This window comes from Salarias fasciatus, chromosome 20 (genome assembly GCF_902148845.1).
Source record: "Salarias fasciatus chromosome 20, fSalaFa1.1, whole genome shotgun sequence".
Lineage (NCBI taxonomy): Eukaryota > Metazoa > Chordata > Actinopteri > Blenniiformes > Blenniidae > Salarias > Salarias fasciatus.
In genome coordinates this window covers 10,233,214-10,253,602 of record NC_043764.1, presented here as the reverse complement: position 1 = coordinate 10,253,602, position 20,389 = coordinate 10,233,214, and the positions used below count along the sequence as shown (strand labels likewise).

The 20,389-nt window shown below is 42.9% G+C and overlaps 2 protein-coding genes across 2 annotated transcripts in view; one reads left to right on the top strand and one right to left on the bottom strand.

Annotated features, from left to right (window-relative positions):
• Nucleotides 1–2,606, top strand: part of LOC115408814 (thymocyte selection-associated high mobility group box protein TOX-like) — a 65,791-nt gene extending 63,185 nt beyond the window's left edge. The window contains 1 exon segment of the mRNA XM_030119744.1: nucleotides 1,387–2,606. Within this exon segment, the coding sequence (XP_029975604.1) occupies nucleotides 1,387–1,429 (43 nt within the window). The 3' untranslated portion in view covers nucleotides 1,430–2,606.
• A 3,778-nt stretch (nucleotides 2,607–6,384) lies between these two features.
• On the bottom strand, nucleotides 6,385–14,447 carry LOC115408813 (large neutral amino acids transporter small subunit 1-like). The gene is made up of 11 exons (XM_030119743.1): nucleotides 13,992–14,447; nucleotides 12,966–13,502; nucleotides 12,484–12,609; nucleotides 10,690–10,795; nucleotides 10,558–10,602; nucleotides 9,786–9,909; nucleotides 9,596–9,699; nucleotides 9,324–9,420; nucleotides 8,955–9,104; nucleotides 7,517–7,691; nucleotides 6,385–7,312 (listed from the first exon to the last, which is right to left on the bottom strand). The coding sequence occupies exons 1-11, from the start codon at nucleotides 14,065–14,067 to the stop codon at nucleotides 7,236–7,238; spliced, it is 1,617 nt and encodes a 538-aa protein (XP_029975603.1). The 5' UTR covers nucleotides 14,068–14,447; the 3' UTR covers nucleotides 6,385–7,235.
• Nucleotides 14,448–20,389: the final 5,942 nt, after the last annotated feature.

Below are 20,389 nucleotides of genomic sequence, written 5' to 3'. Positions count from 1 at the left end.
TTCGAGCCGCGTTGTGATGCGTCAAACGTCACACCCACCAAGCGCACCATTTCCAGATGTGGTGCTTTCCCACGCAAGAGGAAACGGCCGTGTGGACACGTACAGTGGAAACACTGTTATGCAGAGTCTAAAGTAAACAGCGCCCGAGTGTTTTTAGGTGTTTCCCCAACTCATTGTAAATGTATTAATTTTAAAATATCCCCCCCCAAATATTTTTCTTCTGACTTCTGAAGTGCCATAGTAACTCATCTCCATGATGACCGCAAGCAAACAAACATCCAAACGATACCATTTCCAGTCGATCGCTCTTGCATGAACAGGGCCCGATGCATGCAAATCTGCATTTAAAGGTTTATTTCCGCACATGAAGTGATTCGTGGTAATTCTTAGTAAATAACCTGCAAAGTTCCTGCAGACTGAAAGCACAAGAATGTGTTTTATGAGGCAGGGTAAACCCTGGACAGGCCAGCAGTCCATCACTTGGCATCACTTCCCGGTCAGCAGTGAATTTTTTGAAGATGAGTTTAATGAAATGAGCTCCCAACACGTTAATCTATAATCAAGCGTTCTGTCCATCTCAGTGCAATCCGGGACATTTGATTGTCGAGCATGCTAAGTAGTTGTCTGACAGTTACTCATTTTCCAAATGAGTTAGTCTAAACCACTTCACTTTCACACTCACAGACTCAGACAGTATTAATCATAAACTGCAATTTCCCCGCTAAAGCAAAGCATCTCCTTGAAATTGAAATGAGTAATGCAGCAGTAGAACAATGCTATTACCCAGCCTGGAAAAAGTGTGACATCCAATTAAGTTTCCTTGTGTTTCGCTCAGCACACATTGCCTTATTGAATCAAGCCACTCGAGCAAGCGCAAGACGAATGTTTCGTCTCACACCTGAAACTCCGCGTTGTTTCTTGGTGGAGATGCAGCCGAGCCGGGAGTCAGAATCGCCCGCATTTAGAGCCGATTCATCTGTATGTCAAACGGGATCACGCCTCGGTCAAATCATGTGAGACGCTCTTTGAAGTAGATTGAGTCTCTGCTTAAACCTTCACTCTCCCCGTCAGATCATTGTAGTTTGGAATTTTTGGAGGGTCCTGAATTATTTCCAGCGTGTCAGTGAGGATAAGTGGGGAACAGACTTTGTACTTGACATTTGAAGTGCCGAGTGATCTGCAAATTTTGACTTCATGCTTATTGATGTCTGTTTTTTTTTTTTTTTTTCCTGTTTTTTTTCTCAACAGCTTTTTGTTTCGGAGCTGCTTTGGAAGCCAAAACAAAATATTTAATCACCTTACCGGTGAAGCGCTGGCTCACCAGCAGTGTTGTGAGACCCATGCATGGACATACATTAATGCAGCTGTTTCTTGTCTGTTTCCCAGCAGTGGCATGGGAGCTCGGGACAAGCCTCTCTACCTCACTTGAAGTTGAAAGACCTCCAAATGTCAGACTCCAGGGAGCTTTCCTACATAACAACAACATCATCGATGTATCTGCTTCTACACCATTCTCTTCTTCTTTTTTCTTTTTTTTTCTTTTTTTCTGATGGATTTTGAAAATCCCAAAGACTGCTACAGTAACTTCACCTATTTGCCAAGCACTTAGATCGGCCAGAAGCCTGAGGCATCGCGCTTGCTTTTTTTTTTTTTTTTTTTTCTTATCAGCGAACTTTCCATTTTTTGAGAGGGCAGCGAGCTTTAAGCTCATGCCAGCATTACTGGAAATGAAGACCAAAAAAAAAAAAAGAAAAGAAAAAAAATGTCTTCTCATTTTGTTTTGATTTATTTTTGATTTTTTTTTTTTTTTTGAAAATGATTTTTTCCTCCTTTTTCACTCCCATTACTCTGTTTGCCATGGACTGCCCTTATTGGGGAGATGAAACGCTCAAAGCGTCTCGGAGCGTAGCCGTCTCGAGTAGAGAATCTAGTGCAGGAAAAGGAGAATCTAGGCAGCTCACCGGGGGTGTTTGTACTTCAGGACAGACTGAAACGCCCCGGCTGAGAGAAAGCAAAGCAACATTTCGAGGAAGGTATACTCATACACACACACACACATAAGACATTTGTAAATCATCCCCGACCTTAGTAACGGACTCCCCCGTTTCCTTTATTTATCACAGAGTGATTGTAAATATCACCAAAATGGATTCCTCTGATGTGTGTATTTAACTGAAGTCCCTTGCGTTTTTTTTTTTCATCCATTTTTTTTTTTTTGTGATTTTTTTTTTTTTTTCTTTTTTTCTTCGTGCAGGCGGATTCAGAGAGGGAAATACACACACTAAAACTCATGTTGAAACTATGTTCACTGGTCTCGTTTCTCTCCAAAGGCGGGGGACTCGCAAAGGACTGACAGTGCTCAGTTTTTCCTCCTCCAGTGGCGGAGCTCTGATCTCCTCACGCCGGCCTCAGGACGTTACAGAACTGTAGGGGGTCAAAGATTGAAACCTCTCCTTTTAGCTCCTCCCACTCTCGGTCAGTAAGGACCGCCCCCCCCCCCCCCCCCTCCTCCACCTGTAACCCCGCCCACCATCCCTTAGCCCCAACACCACTTGTACAGGTGAATAAAAAAAGTTGCTAAATGTGAAATGTTACTAAAGAAAAAACATAACAGTGGATTTTAAAGTTTTTGACTAGTTTTATTAGGTGTTTTAGAATTGTGTTGATCTCATCTTTATCTTTTTTTTTTTTTTTGTGAAGAAAAAAAATTCTTAAGATATTTTGTTTTTTCACTGTAGCAGGAGTTTGCGTTTCAGAGAAAAGGTCATGGGGGGGTAGATATTTTAATTTTGTGTATAAACCTGCCAAACGTACTTCTTTAATTTTTGAAGCCGGTGAGGAAAGATCCCATTTTGTTTTGTTGGATATCAAATGTTTTACAATATGGTCATACTATTTAATTTGATTGCAGGTTTCACATCTATTTATGAATGATATGAAGTAACATTTTGGCTTATTTTCATCAGGGGTGCATTATTATTATTATTATTATTATTATTATTATTATTATTATTATTATTATTGATTCAACAACATGATTATTAGATAATAAATATTTTTTCAGAAATTGCTGTTGGTGCATTGCTGATGTACCAGCATTAGATTCATTTTCGTGTCACAAATACTTCTTTTTGTTTTCTTTTGTCTGTAATAAAAACTGTTTTAAGTGGAAAATCCGAGGTGCTCGCCTGGACTTTTTTCTCTGCTCCTACAGATTTGTTAGCATTCTGATGAGCGGTGCAGGATCGCTGCGCTAGTCTACAAACACAATCATCCAGCATGTGTGCGGGGTTAATTAGGAGAATTATCTTTAATGTTGCAGAAGGTAATGTGGCTGCTGTCTCTTGGCTCATTAGGTGGGCCTTTTAGGCTTCCCACTGTATCTTTTCCTCAATCAACTTTGCCCTTTTTACCTTTTTTTTTTTTTTTCCTTTCCTGCCTTTCATGTTTTCGAATTTAGACTAGATCAGTGTGATATATCAAGCAGCATTTTCTTTCTGCCCACTGGCCATGTTGTATTTTTATTTTATTTCTTCTTTTTTTGGGGTGTTGAGGTGTGATGATGAAACCCAGAGTTGATGCAGCGGCGGCAGAAGCACACGGCCTTTCAGAGGAGCACCTGAGAAGAAAAGAAGAACTGCCTTTTAGTTATGAATTTCACAGTTGAATTAAAGGTAGAATAGAAATGGAATCTATCATCCCTCCCCCTCTGATCCCCCTCTCTCTCCCCACTCCTCTGCTCTCTCTCTCTCTCTCTCTCTCAGGTCTTTCTCCTCATGGTGAGGATGATGGCGCAGTGCCCCCTACAGCTGGTTCCTAAAACCCTCCACATTGTTTATCAGCCTCCACAGATCATTTAATTACAGTCAAGTCACTTCGACTGGAGATGAGGCGTAATGCTGATGTCTTTTATTGGCAAAGGACGCCAAAGGTTTCAACACTGCTTCCACCACTGAAGTGCCATTAATCAAGGCCCTTAACCTGGATCATGGGGAGATGATCCCACACCACTGAAATACTAAAATTCAATCTATGGGACTATTTTGAGTTTGAACTAATGTTTAACTAAAATATATATAAATGCTCATATATGTGATTTTTTTTTTTTTTTTAAATACAGTCCAATGCTGTGGCTGAATGTAGTTTGAGGCACAGACTGTCTCCTTCTCCATTCTCAATAATTCTCCTCTGTCGCCATCTGCTGGTGACAAGAATTACTGCCGAAATGGCGCGTGAGGGCGCACATGGTGGAGGAGTGGCGGGTGAGATTACACACTGTTTGAATCCAGGCTTGTGTGTGTTTCCTGTCTCTGGGTAGTGCAGCAGTCACACACACACACACACACACACACACACACACCAGGTAGTCTATTGTCACCTGTCTGTTTTCTCTGTGGTGGATCTGCTGGTGAAGGCAGATTACAGCCTGGACAGGTCATGTTAAACAGATGATTTGAATGTGGGTCAGTCAGCCTCACTGTGGTGAGCAGGATCTGTCCGTTTGGGGTCATTTCTGGGTGGAGTTTCCAAGTTCTCCCTGTACATGTGTGTATGTTTTTTTTTTCCTCCTGCAGTCTAAGAACAAAACAATTTAGAATTGAAAACCATCAGCAAAACAAACTTAACCTTGATTGTTCCCAGCAACCTCCTCCACCTGCTCTCCAAAGAGCTGGGACAAACTGACAAATGTAAATACAAACAAAATGCATATTTTTGTCACATTAAAAGTTGTCAAAAGTAGTTATAGGAAAACTGCTAATCAATCAAGTCAGAAGATAAGATTACAAAAAATAAATGCTCCTCTTGTTTTTGAATTGTTCTGACAAAATGTACAAAGCTGGGCTTCAAAGTGACTCATTTATGCTTCAGAACAGAAGAACCAGTCCTGTTGCTGTTTCATCCACACTGCATCAAAATACATACAGTGCGACACTCATTCATTCAGCACTGGACCAGTTGAAAGTCTATCTCCCATCGCTCATATTGCATCCAGCAGCTCGGATACCACCCATGAGGCCGTCTCATTTCCTCTCCAGACGGATATGAACCCTCCTGACAACACAGGCATCAGCGGCATCTCTGTCTGACAGCCAGCAAACTCCACAAGACAGAAAGGGAAGGATCAGTACTTCACACTGATCACCCAAACACTCGATGGCCGGATGATAATATCCATGGATCACTTCATCACAGAATTACGTGCGTGAAAACGTCTTCATTTAGACTGGAGCTGTGTTTGGAAATGTCATCTGGACAGAGGCTCTGCGGCCGGCGCTGCAGATCACCTGACGCTGCTGCATTCACGAAGCACCAAGGGTTTAAGTAGTAATCTCCAGAGGAATATTGTCAGCCTAAACATCCATCCAACCCATCTGTCTTCACACAGAGGACCTATCAACTGCACAGACGGCTTTGAACAAAATATTTTTATTGTTACATGTACCTGCCATGGTCACCGAGATACAACAGTTACAATAGGTTCCTTCAAAATTCAAATTAAAAATATGACATTTCCTTTTTCTTCTTTTTTTCCACAACATTTCATTGAGCAAATGAGGAAATGAACGTACTGAGAGCGCACACGGTAATATTTTATACACACACAGAGCACACAGCATGTTGAGCAGGACATAAAACACACAATGAGGCCTGCAGAAACACACGTTTGTGACTGGAGTTTGCTGTTAGAAACCCAGTGCGTGCGCAGTTTTTTTTTCATCTAATCAGATTTATTATGATTTATAAGAGCGCGGGCTGAAATCTCCCTAAAACATCTGTAGTGTTTGTTATTGTGCTTGCAGCTATCTGCCAGTTACAATAAACAAATCAATCAGTGGAAAGATGCATTATGATTACACTTTCTTTTTTTGTTTTCGTTAAACTTGGCAAACTTTGAAAAGCACTTCTACCTCTGTCAGATGTGCAGTAAACATTTGCTACCTTCAGGCGCCAACGCTGTTTCGAGGTGTGCTTTTCTCTGCCTGAACACACCAATAAACGTATGTGATGAGGGAGGAGTGATTGTGCTTGGAGAACCTTGTTCCATCTGTCATCACAAACAACTATGTTGGTTAAAAAAAAAAAAAAAGGCGCGGGATGTTTGAGGTCATTTACTTCTGCAATCGAGCGTCGGTCCAGTTCGTTTGTCTGCTCAATCTGTGCACTTTTTCCCACCCCACATGTAACACCCGCTGCCCTCTGTCCTCCAGAAGCAGCTTTCTCTTTGAGCGCTTTGTGGATCCGGAGGGAGCAACTTTGGGGAAAAGCTCAGCTGTTCAATTTAGTAGTCAATTCTTCAATATTTGTAAAAATCAAAAGCCAGTGTCTCTCAATCTGCAACATTCATTTTGGTCTTTTAACAAATAAAAAGAATATCAGCACTGACACGGCCGGCACACACTACAGATACATTCAGTACAAACACTAATTACGACCACTAGAATGACGTCTGACTTCTGTACAGGTCCACGGCTTCCTACAAGAACCCCTCGCAGACGGAGGCGCAGGAGGAGGAAGCAGACCTGCGTCACAGCGACACACCGTCGTCTGTGCCTCACTACTTCACTGCAAACTCCCTTTACTGAAGAACGCAAGAAAACAAATAACTGTTAGTTGACATGAACGTTAATGATAATCAGTGTTACTTTATGCTAATGTTACGCCTCTGAACCTAAATATTCTCTATTAGTTATCATGAGTTATGTTTCCAGTGTTATTTTTTTTTAATTTTAACTATTATATTTTAATATCAGTAGTTGTTACAAAGTTTTTACCTCAGCTTTCAGCGTATATAAAAAACTATAAACTATAATGAGCTGTGCAGTTTGGTTGTTAGTTGTATTTTTTTATTTGTACACTTGAGGTGAACGTTAAACGTGTCAGGCCACTGGAGTTCAGCGTGTGCAGCTTTGGATTTTGTGTGCGCGGTATACAATTGGTTATGTGCTTGTTGTAATTATTCACATGTTAAATCATGATCATAGTAAAAATGAAACAGGTCGTGTCATTTTGAAGAGTGACTGTTATCACGTTAATGGTAAAGTAAGTTTGAGAAGCCACTTTTGTGTGTAAGTTGTCTGTCAGTCATTTTGAGCCACCTGCTGGTTAGAAAAAGTGTTTAAAAAAATGCAGTAAAAAAAAAAAACAGAAACAAAGAATGAATGAATGTAAACATTATGGGAATGTTCAGACAGAAACGTCGACTCGGTCCTTCGTCTGCTCGGGTTCGTCCGGGATTATTCGTCCGCCTTGCGTTGCTCCCTCTCTTCAGGAACAGACATGAAGATCTTCTGACAGAACATGGTGAAGATTTCTGCGGAGAAAACATTTCTTTTTCTTTTTTTACTGGATTTACGACTGAGCCGGTGTTGTGAGGTTTCATTAAATTGACGCCTCACGCCGACTGCATAAACAAACTAAACGTATCTGCCGCTCTTCTCACGTGGCTCTCATACCTCCGTGTAATGGATGCTCGGCCAGCCTCGCTCAAAGAAAACAGAGAGGAGCCGTCACTCACCCAGCATCTTCTTGACCACATGCGGCTTCTTCCACTTGTAGCCCAGGAGGTAGGCCGGGATGCCCGTGAGAATGATGCTGCTGCCGACCAGGCACTCGAACGGGGCGGCCCAGAAGGACACCAGGATCATGAAGACGCAGCCCAACACGAAGGTCACCGGGATGAAAAGATACACCTGCGGAACGAAAACATCACAGCTGAGGGTCTTCGGTTCTATTGTGAAGGAGAGGAGAAAATAAAAAGCGAGCTGGGGTGAACCAAAACATCTCTCCAGGAGTCTGAATTACGGCAGCGCTATGTTTATCAGCGTGGATAAAATCCCTCGAGTAATTGTTAATTCATATCAAGGTTATGAGTCAGAAACTCAATCATTTTTAAATAAAACTCAGCGGGATAGTCGATCTTGACTTTATTAGGCAACTTTAGCAGCTTCAGCATGTAACCTTAGTATCACAGTCAGCTGCTTGGAACAGTTTTTTTTTTCAACTCTAAACTGTCCTCAATAAGGTTAAAAGAAGAAATGAGTCCGTTTTAAGAATGTAACACAGAGCTCTGGCACTGTTTCTGTTCACGACTTCAATATGAGCTCAAAAAAAACCTAGACATAAACAGTTGTTTTGCAGTAACTTAAACAATTCAAATTTCTGAATCAATACAGAATTTCAGAAACAGACAAAACTTAGCCTTAAATTAAGTTTGATTCACGTCATAAGGCAGTTTTTACAGTTTAGCAACTACAACAGAAGTTCTGCAATACAGTGATGTTCTAGTTGAAAACATTTATGCAAGGAAAAAAAACGGCATATTTGATATTTAAATGATATTTTCTGCTTTTTAAAGTATTTCCCTTCACTTGTTATGTATTTCTGCACTTTGTTATCAGGACATACATTTAACTTTGAAAGTCGAGTATGCAGCTGTCTACATCATATGGTTTTCTGAACTATAACAGATACTACATTCATTTTTTGTAAATCAAAATACATGCAGAGTACTGTAGTTCTGAAGCTCTAGATTTATATTCAAGAGAAGGACAATAGCTATTTCATGAATGGATTACACATAAAGCAGGGGGGCTTTATTTTTTCCACATCAGTAGTTTATCTTAGAAAACAAATAAGCTGAGAGCACTCAAGCTAAAAAGGAAGATGAAAGGCTCTGGTCAAGCAAGGTAATATTCTCACAATGACAGAGAAACAAAGAGCCGAGTCTTCATTCGACCGCCGCTGGAGACGCAGTACGACTCCACTTCCAATCCATAGCAACAACGGCGACACAGCGGTGCTTTTATTAAAGAGGAAATATTAGCAGATGCTCCATGTTGATGTTTTCAGCACAAATTCTGAGTATCAAATGCTTTAAAAATGACCTTTCAAGCAAAACAAACATGCCAACGTTTAATGCCGGCGGTAACCTTTCGGATGTGTGTGTGTTTTACCTTGATGGGCCGTCGGAGGTCAGGCTTGGTCAGGCGGAGCCACACCAGGCCGGCGATGGCCATGCCGACACAGAGCCAGGTGAAGAAGCTGAAGAGGTTGATGACGGAGAAGATGTCCTGGGAGATGGCGTACATCATGGAGAGACAGCACTAACGGAAAGAGGGCCGGATTCAGTCACGTGAACGCAAACACGTTTTACCTGAAAAACTGATTTTGGATGAACGGTTCTATTTTTGTGTGGGATTTTGAGGCCAGTCTGAAGGTTTGTTTATACATGACACAAATCCACTTTGCCTGACCTGGTTCGATGCTATCACGGGGCGAGCCGTAACAAAACACAAGTAAATGTCAAACGACTGGAGTCTTACTGTGAAAATGAGGGAGGGCACGGGCGTAAACAGATCTGTGTGGACCAGTCCCAGAGCGGCGGGGAGCTGACCTTCTCTGGCTCCGGCGTAGAACAAACTGGAAGAGAAGAGGCTATTCAGGAGCGATTCGTCAATGGACAGTTGGCCTATAAAAACTTCCAGCCAATGGCGGCCGGAGATGTAGGAGCAGCCCATTCCTCTACTCCTGCGCACAAAACGCTGTAAATATTCAGTTTCGTCCTCTAAACACACACACACACACACACACACACCGTGCTGAGGTGAAGAGGGATCCGTTGACGGCTCCGAAGCAGGACAGTCCCACAAAGACAGGAATCAGCCAAGACATCACGCCGAGGTGGTACTCCCCGAATTTCTGAAAAAAAAAATAACGGCACACAACACACGGTGCGTCAAACCGTCTTAATGGCGGCCGGCGAAGCGCAGTGGAGCGTTACTCACCACGGCCACGGCCTCCGATTCGATCATGACTTCGGGGGAGATGGTGGTGAAGTACGCCAGGTTGGTCAGAACGTACACCACCGTCACGATGGGCATGGATATGATGATGGACAGAGGCAGGTTCCTGGAGGACAAGGGTCAAAGGTCACTTTCAAAGACGCACCCAAAACAATTTTTTTTATTTTTCTGAAGGTTTTCAGTGACTGAATTTGTGTGAGATTTCATGCAGACTGCTGAGTCATGCTGGATGTCACCGTCTAGCAAAACACATGCTTGTTTTTCTGCATTCGATCCGTCCGAGGTGCAGAAAACTGCAGCACTTTCATTTTCCAGGAATCTGAGATGTGGATTTTCTTACACAAGTTAAATTGTTACTGCCTCTCAAAGGTACACAGCTTAAGAAAAGGAGGAACAGGGGATACAAAACCCAGGGTTTAAGGAACATGTTTCTCCCATAGCCGTAGTATCATATCGAGTCAGTTCCCATAAATCACTGTTCAAGTATCTTCAGAAAAAAATGGTGATGTCTCTGCTGTGTTATTAAAAATAAGTGCTGCAGTTTTCTTTTATAAATGCTACAAATGTGTATTCTTGGTATAAATCTATTAGATGTAGCGAGACAGTTTCTGTTCACAGTATGTTTTATGTGTTTTCTCCATGCAACCTGCTGATGGTAGGCAAGCGCAGTGGTTGAGAGTATTCATGCTGTTGGTTTATATTTACAGGAGAGTATGTGCTATCCTTAAGACAACCTTCATCACACTAAAGTCACCTCTCTGGATTGATCATCTCCTCAGTTACATAGTTCAGGTAATTCCTGGAGAAAGAAAAAAGGAAATTCATTTTGTTCAGTGTGGAATAAAAGATGAACTAGTAATTTGGAAATAGGTTGTAAATATCTCACCAGCCTCCAAAAGCAAAGAGACCGCTGTACAGAGCCAACACGATGTTGTCGACTCCCAGTTTGCTGCCTTCAAAAGCCTTTTCCGGGGTCAGGTACGGCACGTCACCTGCACGTGCACAGAGAGGAGAATAAATCTACAACAGCTGAAAGCCGAAGCTCTCACTCACAGCGAACATGTTGAAAATGTAACAGATTCTCACTGCCGATTCATGTTTTCTGTCCCGGGGCCAGTCTGGAGCTGGCTGCCCTCTGACACGCCTGACATTTTCACTCAGCAGCGGCCAGATAAGCCTCGTCTCTGATGTCCAGAAACACACCCGGGTCCAGTCCGGCTGACATTTCAATCCGCGCAGTCGCATCTCTCGATAAGTAAAACTTCAGTCCCCTCGTTTATCCACGGCAAATCCAGTGGATGCTCAGAGGGGGACGCCGCGTGAGTGTGTGTGTGTGTGTGTGTGTGTGTGATCTCGAGGTCCCGGCCGTGCGTGACTGTCCCCTCTACCTGTCGCTTTCAGATGTTAATGAGGCTCCGTTCAGGGAGGCCTATTACATGCGTATTATTTTCTCACTCGATCCTCCTCTGAAAGACCACAGTGTGACAACAGCCGGCAAGCTTCGCCGCCCAGTTTCCATGGCAACGTAGCGTGGAGCACAATGGCGGTGGGCGTGGCCTGGCAGAACGAGGAGGGGTTGGGGGAAGGCTGGGGCATGGGGGGGGGGGGGGGGGGGGGGGGGCAGCAGATGTGGCGTGGCTCAACTGATGGCCTCGCCGTTTTCCCGCGCTGTTTCCTTTTGAATGGATCCCCCCCACTCACTTTTGGGAAGCACATGAGTGTCCTTCTGTTTCAGAAAAAAAAAAAGAAACTACCCGAAATAGTCTGAATATAACGTTATTCGTGATGATGAATGATCTTTTGTCGTGACCATCTCTTATTTTCCTCAAACTGCAAATCATTTCGGTTGGATACATGATGTACAGACGCACGCCGAGCGTCACCGTCCGCCCACACAGGCGCACGCGCGCACATGGCCGCACGCTCGCACTGACTCATTCACGTGGCTGCAGACAGGCGAGCTCTGTGTTCACACTCAGCAACTGTGCACACAGACTGAAAGGAGGGCAGTCTGCTTCGTTAGGCTCATTAGGGCTCGACAACAATTTGGTGATCATTAGCGGCGAAAGACAATATACTGTACTGTAAAGAAAAAACGTGATCACGCTGGGTTTAACTATGTGTATATTTTATTTTTTTTGCTCATACACAACCTCTGTGGTATTAATCTCACTGACTGTGCACCGTTATTATCGGCAGTAGTGCAATTAGACGTAATGAAAACAAGTCTGCGAGATGAAATCAGCTCACGCTGAGAAACAGCCCTCACAGCTGAAGAGACAGCCGACACCGTCAGGAACATTACTCATCGCTGACATTTCGTTACCTTACGGGGTTTTACGTCTAGCCTAATTTCAGTTTCTATGGAGAAAAAATTAAAATAGAAGTTACATTGCCACACTAGAAGCCAGTTGTTTTAAACACTCTAAGGATGAGGAGATATGATGTTTTCAGTTTTTGCAGCTAATGAAACCATTTTTTTTTTTTCCTGTTTTGCTCTTAAAGTTACATATTATGTCCTTTTGAATGAACCAAATTATTAGAAACAGATGTGTAAAACCCAAATACACGTCACACAGCACATAAATACAGAGCAAAGCAATCAAACTGTAGGGGAGCTATAGATTAAAAATAAAAACAATCTGGGCGTTTTGTGACATTTTGTCCATAATCAACTCACCTGTGAAAATCTGTATGAAGCCAAAGAAGATGATGATGATGAGGGCCAGGAGTTTGGAGGCAGTGAACAGGTCCTGGACCTTGGTGGCCGCTTTGACGCTGATACAGTTGACAAACGTCAGGGAGGCTGCAGGCGGGCGGAGGGGGGCGAACAAAGCAGATTAGGGATTAGTCACCTGTGAGGAGGGGTATCAAATAAGAGCATCTGAAATTATTTTAGAGGATGAGCGGAGAGCAGACACTCGGGTAATCTGATGCGATCCAGTAAAACGGGCCTAGGAAGTGACGATGAGGCTTGAAGGAGACTTCATGATTCCATTAAACAGATATTCTGTCATTTTCGTTTATACCATTGGGGTGACCAAACTGTAAGAAAAGCCTTAAAGGCTTTTCTTACAGTTTGGTCACACCAATGGATCTTCAGAAGCAACAATCAAAGAAGTCCTCCAGATGTGAATCCGTCCCGCTACAGAGTTTACTCACTCAGACAGAGGCAGGCGATGAGCTTGGCGGCGCTATCCGGCACGGCACAGTTGGGGTACAGCGGTTTCAGGAGGTAGGTGGCGAACACCAGCGAGACCACGTACTGCGACGACGGCCGGATGATCAGCATCTCCACCCACAGCTTCAGGAAGGCCGCCAGCTCGCCGTACACCTCCAGGATGTAGGTGTAGTCCCCGCCGGACTTGGCGATGGTGGTGCCCAGCTCGGCGTAGCACAGGGCGCCCATGGTGGACACCACGCCGCAGGCGGACCACACGATGAGCGAGAGCCCGGCCGAGCCGGTCTCCTTGACCACGCCGGTGGGCGTGACGAAGATGCCCGAGCCGATGATGGTGCCGATGATCATGCCCACGCCATTGAAGAGGGTGATGCTGCGCTTCAGCTCGATCTTCTCGCCCTTCACGGGCGAGTCGCCGGTGGGGCTGGCGGCGGCGGCGGGGGCGGAGACCATGGGGGTGGACGGAGACGCCGACGGCTCCACGATCAGGCCGTCTTGGCCGGGTTCTGCTTCAGCTGCTGGGAGAGAGTCGGCATGAAGCAGAGGGAAGATCAGAGTTTTCACATTTTAACTGCGGCTGTATTGATTTGCACACACGTGAAATTCAAAATGTTAAAGTTTTGGAGTTTGTTTTGCAATAGTAATTCATGACAATATGAAATTAAACTTTTATGACTAAATAATCTGAGAGGAAATCTGATTTACATTATGATTTTTACAAATAAAGACATTATATTGGAATCCGGTAGTAGTCACCTATTCTTACTATTGATTTAAATACACATTTCTTACAATAGTTGTGTTTATTTGTGGACTTTGCTGTGTTGGATATGTGCCCCTATCGGCTCCATCACCTGTTAACATGAAACCACACTGTAAATCTACAGCAGCGACAAGTCTGCCGCTCCACTTCTGCATCACGAAATGTTGCATCAGAGCACATGGTGGCATTATGCAGCCCTGCACCATGTGGTATTTACAGGCGTGTGAGCGTGCACTTTACGTACCCCCCATCTTCTCCTGGCTCGCCGCCTTGACAACGCTCTCCCGGCTGCTCCTGGATTTCAGCTCCGGCTCAGCCATCTTCCCTCTCTGTCCCCTTGTCTTGTCCTTTTCCTTCTGCCCCCCTTTTTCCTTCCTCTCTTTATGTCTCCTGCCTGATTTCCTCTCTCTCTCTCATACACGGATACACCATACACACACGCACATGCATACACACACACACACACACACACCCAACTCTCTGCCTAGCCCCTTCTGATTCGTCCTCCCTCACACACACGCACACACACTCGCCTCTTCATTTGCACACCCAGCCTCCGTCACTCAGACTTGAATTCATCTGACCCTGATTCTCTGTCTCTACCTCCCTCCTTCTCTTCCTCCGGCATACAGAAGGGAGGAGCCCAACCTTTGTGATGCTGCTACGGGAGCCTACGCCCACTCCAAATGAATGATGGGATATCTCAGAGGGGCGAAGTAGGTTACTGGAAGGCACCATTTGGAGGGGCCGCCATGTGACGCCATAATCTTTGTGTAATGCCTAATCCTGCGCTCTACAGCAGGACGTCTCAGGGTGTGTGTGTGTGTGTGTGTGCGTGATGGCGGTGGGGGGTGGACTCTCATCCCTGGGAGTATCAGGAGGATGCTGCCGGGCTGCTGCTCCCTCTAGTGAGTCCAACATGGAAAAGCATGCCTCTTTGTTCTCACAGAAAGGTGAGAACACAGAGAAAATGGAGAATCAGACAATTTAAACTTTTAACGCTGATGACGAAGCGCAACACGTTGGTGTCAGATCCTTTTGAACCTCAATTACTCTGTAAATCTGCTAATTTAATGGTGAAATGAAGTAAAATGTTCAGAATGTACCACAGCCTCTTGATACTGCACTAACATGTCAGACTGCTTTCTCCATATTTACAGGAGGCTGAGCAGTCTGCCTGCATGACCCACTGTTCACCACCGGGTGGCGGTGTAATCACATTTCCAAACTGAAACTTTGACGAAAAGCACATTTCATTTCTCACCTCTAACTTTCTCTTCAGCTCGTTAGATGACAGAAATCCTCCAAAAGCTCATCAGTTTGTACTGCATTTCCTGTAAATCTGTACAGAAGAAAACAGAAGAGTCACTGCACATAAAAACAGCAAAGCAAAAAAAAAAAAGTTTTAAGTTTCAGTTATGTATAACACAAAAAATACAACTTAAAATTAAACTTTTGAAATTTGAAATAGCCAATTATGTTGGTCATTATTAATATTCATGAAGGAAAGCCGTCGATATCAATGAAACCTCTGCAAAATGATCAAAATAGTCCCGCCAGAAGAGGAGTGCCCACAATGGCGACGCACAGTAATAGAGAAAAAAAGTACAAAAAATGCTTCTTTTTTTTGTCTTCTCACATTTATTCCTCTCCTAAGTGCCCTATTCAGACAATTTATCCTATACATGATTATCTGTCAACACAATAACATGCATGGCACTTACCTTGAGCTACAGTCTATGAAGGTGGAAGCAACACGTGATGTCGTCAGAGAAATGTAACTGTAACGTTGTTGGACAGCTCCATTTTAGATTTTAAATTGAAAGCAAAAGTTGAGAAAAATACCAATACAATTGCATAAAAAAGACAGTTTGATTGTGTGATTGTGTGATTTAAAAAACATTTATTAACAACTACATTGAATCAGAAAAAATGAATAATTTATCACCTATAAGGGTGTCCAGTGGGCAAGAGCGGCACAACTACAAAAAAAGATTTAGAAAAGTGAAACAATGAAATAATTCATAAAACAGTAAGTTCTCTTCATTAAATCAAAAAATAACTATCCGTATTCTTAAATAAAAATGTTGGCTAATTAGGTCCGTACAAAACGTTTATATTATGTACATACAGGCTGTATTTTGGATTGTAATTTGTGTTATATGTGATTATACCAAAATATTACTTTCATTTAGTTTATTGTGAGTTTGTTTATGTCAAATACGTTCATATCCACTGATAATAAATTGAAGCATAAGAAAAGGTGGGCGGAGAGTAGTCTGAATTGGGTTCTGGAGCTGTGCTCCACCTCATACATCGCACTCATTTGCCAGCCGCGAGTGATTCCAAGCCGGAGAGCTTCACATCCACCAGGGAGGCTCAAACTGCGCCCCCTGGCTTCTCCTGTGAGAACTGCCCTCCATGGACCAGCGTTTCTGTGCACTCGCTCACCCGCATCAGGTGATGCCCTGCAAGGACAGCGATTGGCTCCTGTCTCAGACCTTCCCCGAGGTGATTGGTGGAGTGACGAGCACTCAGCATGTGACCTCTACAATGAGCTTCCGCCCACCGGAAGAAACAACGACAGAGAGAAACATTAATATCACCGCCGGACTCAAAAACTTCTCAGTTATGGTGCGGGTGAATTTTTGTGGCGGTAAATGAACTTCTTTTAAGTTGCAAATTGCAATTATTTAACACCTTATTAAATATGTTCATGTTATAATCTGTTTAAAGTAAATACATCAACGTTTCAATGTCCAGCCAGGGTGCACAGCATGCTGGGAAAATGAGCTTCACCCTTTTTTTTGCTTCCTTAGGAAATGATAAAGAATATATTTCTGTAATGAACTTCAAGTTTATTTATTTGTTAATTTTTTCATTTATTTATTGTTTAATTGACACGCAAAAAGAACTTGTCATGTTTCAGTAATTGTTATATTGTCATATAAACACAATTTTAGTAACTTTTTAAATTACATTAGAACTGTTTTCCAAGCTAAAATTTTGCTTTTTTTTAATATTCTGTGTTGTGGTGTTTGTGAATTAATATATGCATCAACTTTATGATTAACAAACTTTACTGTGCTCATGTTGAAAAACGACTACTGTCACTTTAAATCTTCCCATGAGCCTTTGCAGCAGTAAACGCTTTAACTTTGCCATAAACTTTTTTTAAACGACAGTAAAATAAACAACAATTTTTAATCGACACCAAGCTACAGAACAAATTTTAATACTTTGAGAGCCGAGAGTTAAACCATAAAAGTTACTGCTTCTGACACCCTGACTGAGGAGGACTGAACCTTCTCGCTGTACTTAGCCTCTCGCTTCCCCCACGAACTTCCGGCATTCAGAAAGCTTGCACTCTGGGCTACATGCAGAGAACCTGGTTTCTCCCCTTCGCCCAGGGGAAAGTCCCCGGACCCGTGGCAGAAAGTGCCCTGGTTGAATCCAGTACCGGTCTGTCGCTGCGCCACCACGAGCTGAGATGCTCTGCGAGCGGAGCTCGGTGCTCACAGACCGGGATTGTCAGCATTCAGAGTAATGCAAGAAAGCTGTCGAGGCATCTCAACACAACGGGGCTCATTCTCTGAATGCTCTTTTCTTTCGTAGTTCACAATAATTAATGACAATTAAACTGATGCTTAAAAACTAGAAGAAAAGAAAACAACGTTTCGACTTTTCTTGTTTGAAAACCAAAACGCAAAAAACAAATTCTAATTTTACACCTCATGGCAATTTAATTAGTATAGGCTAAGACTTTTTTTTTTATTCCAAAAATAGTGGCTCTTTCTAGTGATTACAAAATGCTGTCTGAAGTTTTTTTGCAGAACAATTTTATATGCACACTCATATTTAAAAAGAGAAAGGAAAAAAGAAAAAAAAAACATAAGACATTTCAATATTCAATAAGGAAAGTTGTTTCTATACATTATACTTAAAGCGATACTTCAACATTTTGGCAAATTGGCCCATCTAGGGCAATTCGGTAGTCATTTAGAACAGCATACTTACTTTTTTTGTGAGGGCGAGCTGTTGTTTATTCAGCGGTGCGTCTGAGGAGAGCTTCACGGCGGACATAATGGAAGTGGACGGTACAGTTGCTTCCCTCGTCAAACTCATCAAATACACAATCCAACAACCCCAAAACACACTTTGGTGGACACGTTATAATCCGCACATTCACTACGCTGTGAAACACCAACAAATAATATTGTAGCATTACGACATTGAAGCAAATATTGGGAACTACTTTTTCTTTTGAGATCACTACGCCCAGACGCCATGTTTAGTAAGTAGTTCCGTTTTAGCAATCTTCGCAAAAAAACGCTCAATCTCGTAATTTTGCATTAATATTTCACAGCGTAGTGAATGTGGGGATTATAACGTGTCCACCAGAGTGTGTTTTGGGGTTGTTGGATTGTGTTGGATTGATGAGTTTGACGAGGGAAGCTACTGTACCGTCCACTTCCATTATGTCCGCCGTGAAGCTCTCCTCAGACTCACCGCTGAATAAACAACAGCTCGCCCTCACAAAAAAAGTAAGTATGCTGTTCTAAATGACTACCGAATTGCCCTAGATGGGCCAATTTGCCAAAATGTTGAAGTATCGCTTTAACTGTTCACACAGATTAAAATCCTATTTTTCTTTGTCCAGTTCTATCAGAGTGGTGTGGGAATAATAGTACAATATTTTTGAATGAGTTACTTCCTGTTGTGGAAATATGAGCAGTTTATTCAGAATGACGGAGAATACAAACTCTGAGTGGTTTTAAGTGACTGAAGCAAGGTCTGGGCAGAACTCTGCCCAAAGCTGTCATTTTCTGGTCTTTCTCCTGGTTACAAAGGAACAACAACTCCAAGAACAAATGCTGTCCTTCCATGACATGATGTGGGACGTCAGTGATCAGAGTTTCCAGGTCTCATAAACTCTTCTGACAGTGGAGTCTATTCTAAAGAACTTGACAGCCAAAACGGAAACCCAAATATTCCATAACAGTTCCTAAAGAAGCAAAAAAAAAGGGTGAAGCTAATTTTCCCAGCATGCTGTGCACCCTGGCTGGACATTGGAACATTAATGTATTCACTTTAAGCAGATTACAATATGAAAATGTTGAATAAAACATTAAATACTTGCTATTTGCAACTCAAAGTTCAGTTCATTTACCGCCACAAAAATTCACCCGCACCATAAGTGAGAAGATTGTGAGTCCGGCAGTGATATTAATGTTTCTCTCTATGGTCGTTTCTTCCGGTGGGCGGAAGCTCATTGTAGAGGTCACATGCTGAGTGCTCGTCACTCCACCAATCACCTCGGGGAAGGTCTGAGACAGGAGCCAATCGCTGCCCTTGCAGGGCATCACCTGATGCGGGTGAGCGAGTGCACAGAAACGGTGGTCCATGGAGGGCAGTTCTCACAGGAGAAGCCAGGGGGCGCAGTTTGAGCCTCCCTGGTGGATGTGAAGCTCTCCGGCTTGGAATCACTCGCGGCTGGCAAATGAGTGCGATGTATGAGGTGGAGCACAGCTCCAGAACCCAATTCAGACTACTCTCCGCCCACCTTTTCACGTTATTATCAGTGTAAATGTTTTTTAAACGATTGAATGCACTAACTTTATCTTTACATGCTTAAAAAAAACCCCTCCTTATGTTTGCACCTTCATTTTGTGCAATCAAAAACCTTCATTCTGTTGTGATGCATCCTCACATTGAAAACAGTTTGATCCGTTTTCATCTTGTTTTTTTTTCAATCCTCTCAGGTAAGTGTCACCTAAAAATAAATCCCCTGTCTGGAGTGAAACAATAATTACAGCCAGAGTGTCGCACTAGCAGTAACTGCTGCTTTCACTGATGAGGGATGACAGATGCTGGAGAAAAGGCAGGTCGTGGTGCTGCTGCTGCCCACACACTGTGACAGTCATCGGTCTCCACGCTTCATGGAATCAACCTGTGGAAAGGAAAAACAAGATGTTTAAAGTAATATTCAGCTAATCCTCTTTCAGATGAGCAAACATTAAAAATTAAAATGCACGTGTGATGCTGATGCATGCATACTGTACTGCAGCAGAGCACTGCAGTGAGGGGTGGGATTCCTTTGGGGGGCGCTAAAGAGCTCCAGGAATCACAGCAGCTGGAAAGCTCTGGGGTTCAAGGAGTTTGTGCTCCCAGCAAGACCTCTTCCTTTTTCATTTTTAATGAGACACTATGATTAAAACACAATTTACCTGCACTGTGAACTAATATCATTGGTTTAAAAGTTTGATATGTTGATAAATTGACTTGTTATTGTTGCACGGATGTAATTATTCTGTAAAATCAATCAAAAGGAAATATTTCTGTATCTGTGAAGGTTTCTTAGAACTTCTCCATGCTGCAGCAAAGGAATAAAATATGAGTGATTCTGAGATGAATCATGAAAACCGAGGTCAGCAGGTCACCTTGAGAAATCTTTCATTGGAAGAAATTTAAATCTGCCTTCACCCTCACCCTGATGTATCTTTCATGGTTTATTCCTGCATGGAATCTGTCATATCGTCTGTTTTTATCCCGGGGCGTTGGATTATCATCTCCTTTTATGTTTTAAGCCTTCCATTTTCCATTTATTTTTGGTTCTGCTATTTTTGCCGCTCCTCATCATAC